The sequence below is a fragment of the Enoplosus armatus genome, chromosome 11, assembly GCF_043641665.1.
Source record: "Enoplosus armatus isolate fEnoArm2 chromosome 11, fEnoArm2.hap1, whole genome shotgun sequence".
NCBI classification, from domain to species: Eukaryota; Metazoa; Chordata; class Actinopteri; order Centrarchiformes; family Enoplosidae; genus Enoplosus; species Enoplosus armatus.
In genome coordinates this window covers 3,157,997-3,171,953 of record NC_092190.1, presented here as the reverse complement: position 1 = coordinate 3,171,953, position 13,957 = coordinate 3,157,997, and the positions used below count along the sequence as shown (strand labels likewise).

At 43.3% G+C, this 13,957-nt stretch overlaps 1 protein-coding gene across 3 annotated transcripts in view; it reads right to left on the bottom strand.

The window, feature by feature from the left end:
* The window catches only part of LOC139291942 (diacylglycerol kinase beta), a 76,591-nt gene extending 64,515 nt beyond the window's left edge, over window positions 1-12,076 (bottom strand). For all 3 annotated transcript variants that reach the window (XM_070914011.1, XM_070914009.1, XM_070914012.1), the window contains exons 1-4: window positions 12,010-12,076; window positions 6,695-6,771; window positions 1,513-1,533; window positions 732-882 (exon numbers count right to left, since the gene is read on the bottom strand). In XM_070914011.1, coding sequence (XP_070770112.1) covers window positions 732-882; window positions 1,513-1,533; window positions 6,695-6,771; window positions 12,010-12,076 — 316 coding nt within the window. The remainder of the gene's footprint in view (window positions 1-731; window positions 883-1,512; window positions 1,534-6,694; window positions 6,772-12,009) is intronic.
* Between the last annotated feature and the right edge of the window lie 1,881 nt (window positions 12,077-13,957).

Sequence of the window (13,957 nt, the reverse complement as noted above, 5' to 3'; positions counted from 1 at the left end):
GCCAACCGATGAAAAACTGATCAAGTGTCACGTTGCAAAGTCGACAGCTGACGGCCAAGACTAACGCGTACAATCTGCGCCTGCATGAGAGCAAGTAAGCAGTCAGTGATTTTTGTTCTTGAGCCCAAAAGACGGCATAAAAATGAACAATCCAGCAAAAAAGCTGCACTAAATCAGGTGCAGTTAAATCACGTCAAATCAACCACAAATGCTCTTGTTGCTGATTCAACATGTGTCCATTAGAGCCAACTAGTGCCAGAAATGCTACAAGCATAAAAAACTACAACCAAAAGTACAAATGATGATAAGCCTCAGACGCTTAAGGCCGCCCTACTGCTCGGCGTGTTAGGGTCTGTTCGGCCAGGGCAGCTATGAAACTTCAGTATAGAACGTGTTCAACATGACATGGATATCCTGGATGAGGCACGCTGTTTAAGATATGCCATGAAACACAATATGTCATATCTTAAAGTCTTTGGGTTCCTCTGCTCATCTGCTAGTAGGAGGGTTTTTAGCTCCCTTGTGTCACATTGTGTTTAATATCAAAAAACGTATTTCAAAGTGAATCTTGCGTGGATGAAACGCCTATGAACACCTGTAGATTTCTTTGCCAGATGTGCACGGGATCATCGTGTGACAGCGGCAACACTGAAATACACTCAAATGAAAAGTCAATGGATTGTAACTTTGTGAGTCCTGTGATCAGATGCAACTACGTAAACGCAGCCTACCCAGCAAGCTCGTTCCTGCCCGAGACGGGTCGGGGGAGCAGCCTCCCGTCTTGCTCTTGAAGGAGGTGAAGAGGTGCTGACACAGCTCTTCTGGGATGTCATTCTCCAGGTAAGTGGCCATGAAGAGCTGGAAGCCCTCATAGTCGATGGGCTGCATGGGAAAGGAAAGAGCAAAGCAATCGAATTACTGAGGTACACTTTGACTGAAGTTTGCACCAACCCCCGAATGGACAGTTCATTTGTTACAACGATGACAAAAAAAAGAGAGAGAAATGCGATGGACGTTTCGAAGTTGATCTGCAGCCTTGATTTGGGGTGACGTGCCAGAAACTTAATGACAATATGGTTTGAAGCCATTGAAGTGAAAACATTCTCAATAGATTTTATAGAGAGGCTTTAAAGGTCAGTAAAATGTCAGAGTCTGTCGGACCAGTCGACTGACCGCCACAGAACATTAAGGTGCTGGAAGCTGCATCCAGATGAAAACCTCTGTGTTTGGAGGCCTGATGGCTCAAAAGAAAACAAAATAATGTAAAGAAAGAATAGACAGCTGTAATGCTCCCCCCCCCCCCCCCCCCAGCTGCCCCTCACACAGCCATGTGGTGGGTGCACAGTAGCACCCAACGACCACATGAACTTTGGCCCGTTTTCCCCTCTGGCGGGGTGGCAGACCATCTGCAGCGGACAAGGCGGGTTATGTTATGTTAGTGGACAGAATGTGCATGCAGTCTGCTGACACAGACACCACACAGCATGCAGAGCCCGCCGGGCCGAGGCTTACTTGGTTGAGAACGTCTTGCTTCTGTTTAACAGTGAAGAGGAGAGGGAGGAAGGACAGAGTGAGTAGAAGAAGAGAAGGGGTTAGCTACTTTGATGGTGGTGGTTTGGTTTGCAGACCAGACTGACTGTCCCTCATCTCTGCGGGGACCGTTTGCTTCTTACTGTGCTGCACTCACACACGCTCAATCACAGCCTGAGAGGCCTGAAGCTGTCTGGTTGCACAATTCAACCCTTGACCACGTACTCTGAATTAAAATGAGAGGGGATTCATCAAATAAGCACAAGTACGATGCAGCAAGACTCTAAATCTCTATTAGGATTTGCCTGCTTGGGTCTCATTTTTCATCAAACACACATATAACTAATAACTTTAATGATGGCTGGATTCCATTTCGATGAGGTGTTGTGCATGCTGGCTCACTGCCTACTGACACACCTAACACCAACAGAGCCATTGTTCAATTAGTCTGTGACAGCAGGTGGTAACTATTTTCAATTCAAACTTGTTTTTTTAAAGTTAGAACCCTGATGAGAACCGGCTATTCTGAAGGGTCTGCAGTTAAGCTAAATGCTTTGTCACATCCTGTCGGAGTCAACGACAACACTAATAAAAATATTCATATTTAGCTTTGGAAAAGTTATCGCCACCATCATTGGTTGATTAGAATAGGAGCAGCGCGTTTCCACAAGGTTTTGGAACCGACCAATGAAATGTTCCCTCCCTTTGTGTGTTATTGCCAAATAATGTTACCGACACGTTTATTCCTCAGCTTTTTCCAAAGCTACAATGTCAACACCGTTCTTGTACAAAACATCTCTGCCCTCTTATATAATGTCTCTCCACCTCCATCAGCATCCAGGACCTCAACTGGCTCACCACTGGGGGGGGGGGGGGGTTTCAACTCTCATCAATCATTTACTACATCCAACATGTTACATAATGTAATGGCTGACGACCCACCACCGTGATAACAGTTTAATTAACTGAACTTTACTCCACCTACGACCTACACCCTCCCCACAGAGTCGTTATGACCTCATGTCGGGCTGGTTGAACTGCCTATTTCGTCTTTCCCAGAGCAAACGACCACATTCGGGCTGCAACCAACGTTTATTTTCATTATAGATTAATCATTTAATGAACATCCAAACTTCCAAAACCAAAGGTTCAATTCAACTTCAATTGTCTCGCTTTGCTCGACCAAAGTCCTGAAGGTATTTTGTTTAAAAAGACAAAGAAAAGTAAGAGACACAATGTCTTCTCTGCAGATCGACTAATTGATTGATCGACTTATCATTTCAGCTCCAGATCACATCAGTTTGCCAAATCAGTTCGTTGTACGTGGTCAAGATTTCCTCTCCGGTTTTAAACGGATCTGGTGAAAGCACATGCAAATAAACTAGGCAAACATAATAAGGCTGCGTGAGCAAACTAAAGCCTTTTCCTCCCAGGGAACATTGGGTTCACACCAAAATAGGACAAAGTGAAAGCTGATCCCTTTTGCACGTCGAGACTTAGTGGAAATATGCTTCTTCTAATGAGCTTCTGTCCAGCGGGCTTGAAGCTGCTGTAACTGACGGCCTCCACAGAGGAACACACCGTGATGAGGATCCTCCCTCGGCTCAACAGTGTTGACCTGAGAGCTCCCGAAGCCGGCCAGCCATTATTCATATCGCTCGCTTCTCCTTATTTGGCCAAACAAACCACGAGGCTTTAATTTGCTGTGCATCGTGTAGCACGGCAGGTTCAGACAAATACGCTCGTGTGAACACACAAAACACACCCACACACTTTTCACATATTCAATTACAGATACATCTGAAATCATAAAATACAGAAAGCTGCTTTCATTTTTTGATGGACTGCCTTGAATGTAACTACACCAAGACGCATTCGGGGAATTTCTCGTCCCTCTGGAAAACACGTTTACCCCAGAGTCTAACCGGCGATGATTTTCCCCGAGAGCGGGCTCACAGTCGAGGCTGCCAATCTGCAAATATCTCCCAAGGGCAGCTATGACACATTTACATGGTTCATTTAATCTTTTTCATTTTGGCAGGGCTGTCAGAATGATTTGATTGACTTTCTTTTGGCATTAAAAAGGTAGAGCCATGGGGGCTACTGTCCTGTCTGGATCCCAGATTGGCAGAGTAGATCTGTCGGGAGTACAATGTTATCAGACTGAAAAAATGAGAACGTCATTTGTGATAAACTGCGACCACCTTGCTTGAGAAGGACCAGGCCAGACGTGAACAAAGGGGGGGATAAGAACTTGGGCTCCTCGGCGTGCAGCTCACGGCTTGTCATTTTCAAGGTTTTTTAAGGTTTTTTTTTTTTAAAAGGAAACAAATGATATGGCCCCACTGATCCAAAAGTTGTTTCCTGCTGTTTATAGTAAACAGGGCCCTCCTGCCACGAGAGCCGGCAGGTCAAATAATGCTTCACAAAATAGAAAATGAGGAGAAAAACGGAGAGAGAGCTGCCGATCAAACACCAGAGTCTGTCAAAGTAATTAAAAAAAAAACGAGTGTTTGTGCTGCAAAGAGTTTGATTTTTGCGTTGACTCTTTTTAAAATCTAAAATGCAGAACCAACACAGATAGATTCTCTTTTTCCACACCCAGGCAAAGGTCACAAACACTTCCTAGAAATGAGCCTCACGTCGCTTTTATTTTCTCTTTGTTTGTTTTGCTTTATGTTGACCATGTCTGACCATAAAAAAAAAAAGAAGACGTGTTTATGTGATGAAGCAGCGAAATGAAGTCGTGATGAATTCGTCGTGCCTGATGGAGCCTTTAACTGCTGTGGAGGGAAACCCTGTGGGTGGAACGCACTGCCTCCGTCTCTCATCAATCACTGAGAATTACGGTGCAATTGTTTCTTTGCTGATCTTTTCAATGGAGAAAACCCGCAATTACTGACAGCTAAAAGTGTCAATCATTGCTCTTTCTTTTCATCTGCTGTCCTTAATCGGTCTTTAAACTCCTTCAGAGGAGGCAGCGGCACACTTTGGCTAAAAAGAAGAATAAATAAACACATTAAAGCCCTGAGAAAGAAAGACGAGCTGGCCGAGCAGATTCCACTACAGCGGGCACGACGGACCGATGAGTCATTAGAGGATGGACGACAGCAGCAGGGCCGCCGTGGTCATGGTGGCGCCAGGTGACAGCGTGGTCTCAGAAAGACCACGTGAACAGTAAGTCTGGCCCGTATGGCGCCAAAAGCCCAGCCGGGCCGTTAGTCATGTCATCACAAACACTGAGCAGAAGCTTACAGCAGAGTGGAGGTGATAATGAAGAAGGGGGAGAGGAGGAAGAGGAGAGGGGTGAGGACAGCAGAGAGGCAGACATGTACCATGAGGCGGGAAAAATGATAACAGTCATTACCGTAAGAATCATATGGATGCAGGCGCAGTGCCAATACTGTGGGCGAGGACGTGAAAGCAGAGAAGTCGTCGCCGCCTCTCACACATGAAATGTGTGTAAATGTATGTGTGAACGTGATTGTGATGATGATTTGTGGAAAAAATGACATTAACTCACTGTTTCTGTTTGACCTCTATGCATGTAAAAGCACTGTGTAGCCAGCTGTCGCTACTTTATAATTGTGACTCAATGAACTGGCAATTAATAATTTATAATAAGGATTTAATGACGATGAATTAAAGGGAAAACTATTTTCATTGCTTTCAGTTTTTATAAAAGTTGAAGTGGCACAACCAAGCAAGTGTGAACACAGATTATTGGAACCAATATTCTTATTTTATTTCGATAGAAATTAAAATCCTTACACGTGTTATTGATTCGACTTGCACTTATTTCTCATTTTATTATCAGTTTTATTACATTACACTTTATTTTATTGATTCTGTTATTCAGCACTTGAAGTTGCATTTGATGTTCGACTTGTGCTGTACGAATAAAGTTTGATTGGTCGATTGATTGAGATGCCAACGGCAGCGTGTTTACTTTCACATCCTACCTGAGTTGGTCTGCGCCGTACGTCACCACACTGTCAATAATCAAACATCTCATTGAACTGCTTGGTAATGATTTGTTTTGGTCATCATCAGCAACAACAACACCGTGCGCTACGCTACCACTGACCGCTCCTGCTAACCTCGAAAAACACAAAATATAAGGACCTTCAAAGGAACAGAGGCCACATATTTAAGAGTGAGGCTGCTGTTTAGAGCGTCTGCTAAAACTTAAAGTGGTCACAAGGCGAGATACGTCAGGATCCGTCCGATTCAGCTCGGATTCTGGCGTTGACAGGGATTTATCGTTCACGTTGTACGTTAGCTTTGCGCCAATTAATCAGATCAACACATTGCAAAAGCCTTCCATCACAATACACCGGAGCAGTCTGTATATGACACACACCAGCTGAAACACAGACGGAGTCTTTTAATCAAATGCCATAATACTGTGGTTTCTTTCCTTGATTTAATCCACCGGTGGGGAGGAGACACAAGCCAGTCACATGCACATACACACAATGTAGGTAACTGTATGGACGTCCAGCAGTGAAAGTTAGGAGGGTTCAGGAAGTCAAGGTTCAAAATGACCACCAGTAAAAAAAAATCCAAAACGATGCTAATATCGGCCTCTGAATACAAAGTTTATATAGAGTTTGTTCAACTTCTGCTATCAAAACTTTGTCCCCACTGACCTCCGTCAAAGGTGGCAAAGAATGAATGAATCAAGTCAAACTGCTCCTGTCTATCGCCTTTCCACCAGAGACGACGAAACACCTCTTCACACCGCATCTCTCGAGAGTCGTGTGCACAAACTAGCACCGAAAATGTGTTAACTGGCAGTTAATGTCTCGCTTACTTCATCTTGAATGCTATTGTTGGATAATGTGTTGAGATGAGAGTCAAAAGTGGAAAAAAAGCCAGGACATTAGAGCCGCTGTCCAAAGTCCAGACGGTATAAAACAGTCGGCTGATCTGCTGACGTCAGGTTGGCGCTGAGGGTGTGTCTCCACCACAGCTTTTATCTACAAATAAGGGGGGGGGGGGGTGACTCAGCATTTTGGTGATTGATATTACACTGAATCAGAGCGTCCCATAACGCCACACCGTGTGTTTGCGTGCGCACAGACAGCAGTTATAGAACATCAACCAGGAAGTGATGATAAAAGATAAAAGCGGATGAAGGATGATGGAGGTGCAGACACACCTGCTCTGGATTGTATTTGGAAAGGACTCCTTCACCGTGAAACTCCTCCAGCACATCCTTCAGCTTCTTTGTGGAGTCTGAGGAGGAAAAAAAAAGAGGAAAAAAAACATTTACTGCGATGGATTTGCTTTTATACACCTGACTCGCTGCTGAAACCCGCGTACGCACACCGAGTCCACTTCCTTCCAGCCGTTTTTTCCGATCATATCTCTGAGTCGAAATGTTCCTTTGGATAAACCGCTTACTCAAAACTGAACAAGCGCTCTGCGTCTCATTAACGAATGCCCTGATAAATACTCATCAGTTCCAGGAAGTGCTGCATCAGTTGAGCTGAGCCTGTGAGTCACCCTGTTTACTAGTGAAATGTGAAAAGGGGGACATGGTGTCTTTCTCACTTTCTGATGCAAATCCCACATCCACACAAACGTCACAGAGCCTCTGTCCACAACACCAGCCGTGATGACCTCCTCCCACCATCATCTGTCAAACAAATGCACACGTGTGTGAACGGGCAGATCCATCCAGATGCCACCGTTATGCATGCACACGCTCAAGACCCTGATTCCACCAATCACCTCAGCTCTCATAATCAACTGCGGACGACGCTTCACTTCATTATTTTTAGTGCTCGGGCAGCTTTGCAGCCTGTAAAGCTTTTCCTGTTTCCGTCCTGCACTTGATGACAGAAGGAGACAAAGAGAGAGGGGAGTGTGCGATCTCAGGAGAAACCTGCGATTAGAGAACGTCCGGTGTGCAAAGAGAGGGACGGTCTGCTCGGCTGCACGAGCTGTAGCACGATGTGGTCAGTCATTTAGGTTGAAAGTCATTTATTAACAGCAAAGCCAAACGTTCCCTCGTTCTAGCTTCTCAAAAGTGAGGATTTCCGTTTCACACCACTGTAAAGGGAATGATCTTAGATAACACAAACTGAACGAAAAATAATCGAATCAAAATAATTGAATGAAAATAATCTACAGATGAATCCATAATTGTTACAGCGCTTCTTTACAAAAAACAATGTCACAAAACCAAAAATGTCTTACCATCTAAGCCAGTTTTCACTATCAATTAGTCTTTTGATCATTTCTTTGATTGATCACTTAGTCGGGCGATGTCGTCATATTTAGTCTTTTGTCTGACAGACAGTCTAAAAGGGATTCTGTGGGTCTGTGTTTTATAAAACAAAGAAAAACAGCAAATCATTGCAATTGAAAAGCTGGAACCAGACACTGTTCGGCATCTGTTGATTCATTTCTGTTGATCAACTAATCAATGCAAAACCCAAAGAAAACCATCATATCCTGACATTTGAGAAGCTTGAACTGGTAAATTTGACTCAAATGATAAATTACCAAAATGGTTGCGATCGATTGATGAACTAATGGTTCCAGTTCTATTCAATCATATTCAGCCTGATAGTACGGCCCCCTCACACACAGACACACAGTGTCCTTCATGAGTCCTTGATTGATTGGCTGCTGATACACAAGCCTTCCTGTCTTTCTGCTCGTCACCATCGGTAAAAATGAGACCTTCCCAGCCTGCAGAGGCCTCCCCAGTGAGCACATTTGTCAAGTTTCGATTATAGTCCCTCTCTACTGCAACCTGCCTCATAAACCAAAAACCCTGTTTGACCACAGCAACAGCAAGAATACCGAGATTGTCTCTGTGTCCTCTCTTGTGCTGGAAGCAAACAAATAGTGCGACATCACCTCTGCCACGTCGTTGTGGCACTTTGTTTTTGTTTGTATTTGTAAGTTTGGAGGCAAAGGACAAGGGCAAAAGAGGGATCTGAGAAACTACAACAAAGATCATCCGCTGCAGGTAATCACTAAACGTCCTGTCCCACCACTACGTCACTTCATCTTTTTGCCAAAATCACTACGGAGGTTCCGGGTGAATTTTGCATAAAATCACAAATGTCAGACTTAATGCAAAATCAAGTTTGTTCTGTAACCGGTCACTCCAGCGTTGCCTTGAATCCCAAAAACAGTGTTCTGTGGGTCTTTACTGTTAACCTGTGTAATGTGATGTGACCTTAATGGTAAATGGTCTTCACTTATATAGCAATATACTCCCAAAGCACTTTACAGTTCAGGTCTCATTCACACGCCAATGGCGAACAAGTTGCCATGCCGGGCCTCCATCTGAAGATAGGGACCCTTCAACATGTGGACGGGGATGGAACCTCCAACCCACTCTACCTCCCATGCGACAGCGCAAACCACTGCACCACCAACGCCGCCCCACTGTGTGTGTGTGTGTGGCTCCTGTGGCTGCTAGATGCTCACTGCGCTACTTTTGGAAGTTCATAAACTTTACGTTCAGTCTTAAAAACACATAAATAATGAGGCCATTCTAAAATAACCTGACGACAACAAGGACGTACATTGATGTCACACGACAGCCACAATCAAGCAGAAGCAATGTGACTGAACTTGTTTAAGTAGCAAACAGTTTAATTAATGACACACCTGGTGGCTACATCTATTAGCTATATCTATTAGCTATGTGAGCTAAATACTGTCCATGTCTGCCCAGAATTGTAAGAGAGATTTATGCTTTATCTGAAGTGTTTTTCAAACAGTATTTTTCCGTTCTAGGAGATAAAAGACTTGGAGGATGAAGGCTAACTGGTTGGTTCGGCAGATGTGTCATCTGTACATCTCCGGGGCTGAGGCCGCCGCAGGGAATGTAAATATTAGATTTTTGGTTTGGCCTCAGGGAAACACTTTGTAATTCCATGCCGTCTGTAGACATCTGTCAGATCATGAAAAACACAAGACCATGCAACTTCTCTGCAGGTTTGCATTTAGACGTTTTCTGCATGTGGAACAAATGGGACTGAATGGGATGCTGGGGCCACAGATAGATAGAGGATGTAGCATTAGCGTTATAGGATAGAGTGCACAAGTTAAAATGAGTTTCTGTAAACTGATAGACTGTTTTAACAACTTCCGTATATTTAATATCAACCAGTAAACTAGCGGTTGTTACAGCTGATACTGTCAAATGATACCACTTGACGTGAGGAAGACACAACAAATACTTTTTTTTGTCCACTCACTGTGAAGCTGCCAGACATGGTGAACGGACCTGAAAGCCTTCCCAGTGTAAACCCCCATTTCAGCACATCAAAGTGGCTTTGGAAAGATATTAAACACACAAATCTAAGAGAAGGTAGATGAAGTTCAGCAAAAGTTCAGCAGAATTTACGACTTACTAGGCCGGAGGGCAGGTAAAGTCCATTAACACCAATGACACCTATAAAGTAGCTAATTGTAAAATTCAAAATGGCGCCACTGGAGTGCTGCTGCTCCGCCACATTATGCTCTCTACTGCCACTAGTGGCTGGAGGCTGTATCGCAACAGTCTATAAAATGATAAAACTATGAAAGCGTTGAAATTAAATATCAAATATAGATTAAATTCTCTGTCATTTTATAATACAATATCAATATATATATATGAAGGAATATAGTACATTGTCTGGAAATTCAATTAAGAAACTTATAATAGATAAAATGCAAGATGGCTGATGTTTGTTTATGTCCAATCCAGCCAGTTACTTACCTGATGAATCAGGTTATTTATAACAGAGAGGCAAAAGTCATCACTGTAAAAGTCCAATACTGACTGATCCATCAGGGCCGGCTAGAAATCAATATCTTTCCACGTTTACATGAAGTCATTTAGAACAGGTTTGGTTACTTGAAAGTATATTTCATATTTAGTTTTTTTATCAAAGGTATGTCATAGAGTATAAACACTTGGTACTATGGTATTAACACAGGATATTTTGTAATATATTGTTAAAGAAAAAAATGCACGTTGACATGCAATTTGGGAAAATTGCAGTTTTCCCTGATAAAGTGAACAGGTGAACCACAGAAGAAATGTGAAGAGAAAAGAGAGTTAATAACTAACATGAAATCATGCCACAGGTAACAACATCATCTTCCCGCAAACATTAACGTAAGCCTCATATTGTAAATACATTTTACTTTAATCAGAATCAGAATCAGAATCAGAATCTGAAACACTAATCAATCAGTGAGTCTGACATAATCACCTGTTGTGGTTTTACTTCATACCAGTCAATAAAACAATGATTTATGCATGACTGCGTAATTCCTCAACAGGATAGCTTGCGTGAGAGAGTAATAATCTATTCATCATCGAGGACAGACGCTCCTTTGACTAACAAATGTGGTTCGTAGCGTGGGAAGAGGCAAGACTCATCCTGCAGGCTAATAAGTGGCATCCTGAAAAAATAAAAAAATAAAAAAACCATGGACGAATAATGTGACACCAATCATCCCGGCTGAAGTCCTGGTCCCATGTTTCAGACGTGAACAAAAGTCACTAATAGACGAATGATCATTGGTACAGTAACTGTGAGGAAACAGATTTAAAATGACAATAATTTCCTTTAAAGTCTGGACCATGTTAATTATCATATAAGCAACGAAGAAAGTCCTTTTTAATAAATAAAAATATCAAATGAATGTATTATTAATTTATGTATTGCTTCATATTGCTCTGCAGAGAGGGTGATCGGCTGCAACCTTCCATCTCTTCAGGACCTGTACTCCTCCAGGACCCTGAGGAGAGCAGGGAAGATCGCTGCCGACCCCTCCCACCCCGGACACCATCTGTTCGACCCCCTCCCCTCTGGCAGGAGGCTGCGGTCCATCAGGACCAAAACCTCCCGCCACAAAAACAGTTTCTTCCCCTCTGCAGTCAACCTGACAAACTCTCACTGACCCCCCCCCAGAACACAAACACAAGCTATACGTTATATTAACGTACATCACCCCTGTCCCCACTGCGTTACATTAACGCACCCACCCCCTACTGGACACTTTATCTGGACACTTTACTTTATTCTGGTCACTGCACTGTTGTTATTTATCTTATCTTTTTTATTTTTATTCTTATTCTTATTTTAGCCTTTATATTCTACTTATTTGTTATCAAAACAATAGCACCTTCAGACCACAGCAACTTCCTTGTAATGTATGTTACTTGGCAATAAACAGTTTCTGATTCTGATTCTGATTCTGATATTTCTTATTAGTGACTCACACAATCTATTGACGCACTCTTTTGAATTTGGTTTGCTCAAAGCCTTTGGGAGGCTATAGCATGAACACCACATCATTTGGTTTTGCAAACCAAGCTGCATCAGCTGCACATACACACATATACTGTATATGCATGCAGACACACACACACACACACACACACACACCACACAAACAAAATAACAAAAACAATTCTGGACCTCCAGACTCAGACTCGTGGGTACTCACACTCGCTGTATTGTTGCAGCTGGGAAAACTCAGCTGGGCTCAGACAGACCCAGCTCCCGTCCCCCATGCTGCCTGAAGCCAGGGGCGGGGCTCTGCGTCTGGGAGTGTGTCGGTCCACGAGTGCCGCTCGGAGGATTGATGGTTATCCTTGGGTCAAGTCGCGTAATGAGACCGAGGCGAAGAGGTTTTGGGATGTCATCCCTGCCTTCTTTACAACAAGCACCTTGCGAGCACACAGGAGGTGAGAAGAAGATGATAGTGTGTTCAGCTGAGGGGGTCACGGTCTGACTGTTGCTGAAGAGCTCCAATGCAAAAATGCAAAAAGGCTAGAAAAAGCCCGTGGCAGCGAGGAACTAACTAACTACTCCTCATGACTCGGAGATGGCACAAAGTTACTCAGCAGGTCTGCAACAAGAGGCACCTTCTCTGACCTGCAGAGGGGGAGAGAGAGAGGGAAGGGGGGGGTGACAGAGAGAGGGGGAGAGAGAGAGACACATAAATCAGGGTGATCATCAACGTTCTCTGGTCTGTATACAAAATATAAAATGTATGAAAAGCTTTAAAGTCACAACAGAAAAGTCTGTAACGTCTCAAAGTCATTTCAAAGATAGAAGGGGGAGGAGGGGGTGGGTGGTTGTAGAGGGATGTGGGGGGGGGGGGGTGCGGGCAGAGAGGATGACAGCAAAATATGAAGAAGAGATTTACAGCAGAAAGGGAGGTGAAGAGCGATGGAGCATCTGAACGCTGAGGAGAAGCTGAGGGAGAGGCTGCCTGGACCGTCACGCAGGAGATCGCCTTGGTTTTATCACTGCACTGAATTGATGGTTTTTAATCTAGTGCGCTATATTTGTTATTGTAAATCTCTCTTCACGTCAAAATGCATTTAATTACCGCAGCTGATAGAGACAACGCGGATGAAAAGTAAGCAGAAAACAGGGCGCACTTCCTGAAACGGCACTTCAACTAAAACACAGTTTGTTTTTTTCATTTCAAAACATTTAAATTGTTTTGGTACATTAGATTCACAGTTATTTGTATGACATGAAATTAAATTCAACCAGGTCAATTTTGTTTTTACATTACAATGAAGTCAAAACCGACAAAACACTGACGACAGTAACTCGGCCTAAACCTAAACCTGCACCAACACAACCGGCAATGTGACTTGAACCACTGATCCAGAGAAACATTGGACATACATTGTATTTTATTTCTGATACTGTTAACTACCTGCACGTCTAAATAACACTACAGCTAACTTGTCACAGCAACACTTAGCATTTACCTTGCACTGCTTACTGCTTAGCATCTTAGCATGTGTAACGCTAGTATTTGAGACGTTAGTATGCTAAGTGTTATGTCAAAACAAGTGAGACGGTTTTCAGTCCGACCCCTCACACCCTAATAACAGAAAGGTTCAAACTTAAAACTGCACGCCTGTGTTTTCTGATCTGCTGCTCCTGTCGGCGTCTTTCAAAATGTAATCGCCTGCGCGGGCCAACATGAGAGAGATGGATGTCGAGAGAGGGCAAATGAATTATAAAAAGAGTCAGAGAGGTTCTGTGGATAACTGCAAAGACACACATTCATTGAGCACAGAATACAGTTCTGTTGGCTCGATGTAAATGAGTCTTTGCATGATAATTCTCTACAAAATAATCTTGTGTTCTTGCTCAAAATGTTGCGTTTTCAGAAATGAGACTCAGATGTCACGCCACACGCTTCATGGCAGCAGGTCTTTTTCTGTAACTCGTAACATTATCGACTGCTGCTCTCCGGTTTGCTCCGTCAGGCTTTCTTTGTGAATGCTGGTTCACTGAAATCAAACAGAGCCATCATCATTTATGCTGCAAGTTGCAGCTGTTCTCTTCTGAAGTCCGCATGTTAAAAGAAAAACCAATTGTTGAGACTGGTGGCTTAAAGTCACTGTGTGATGTAAAGGCATATA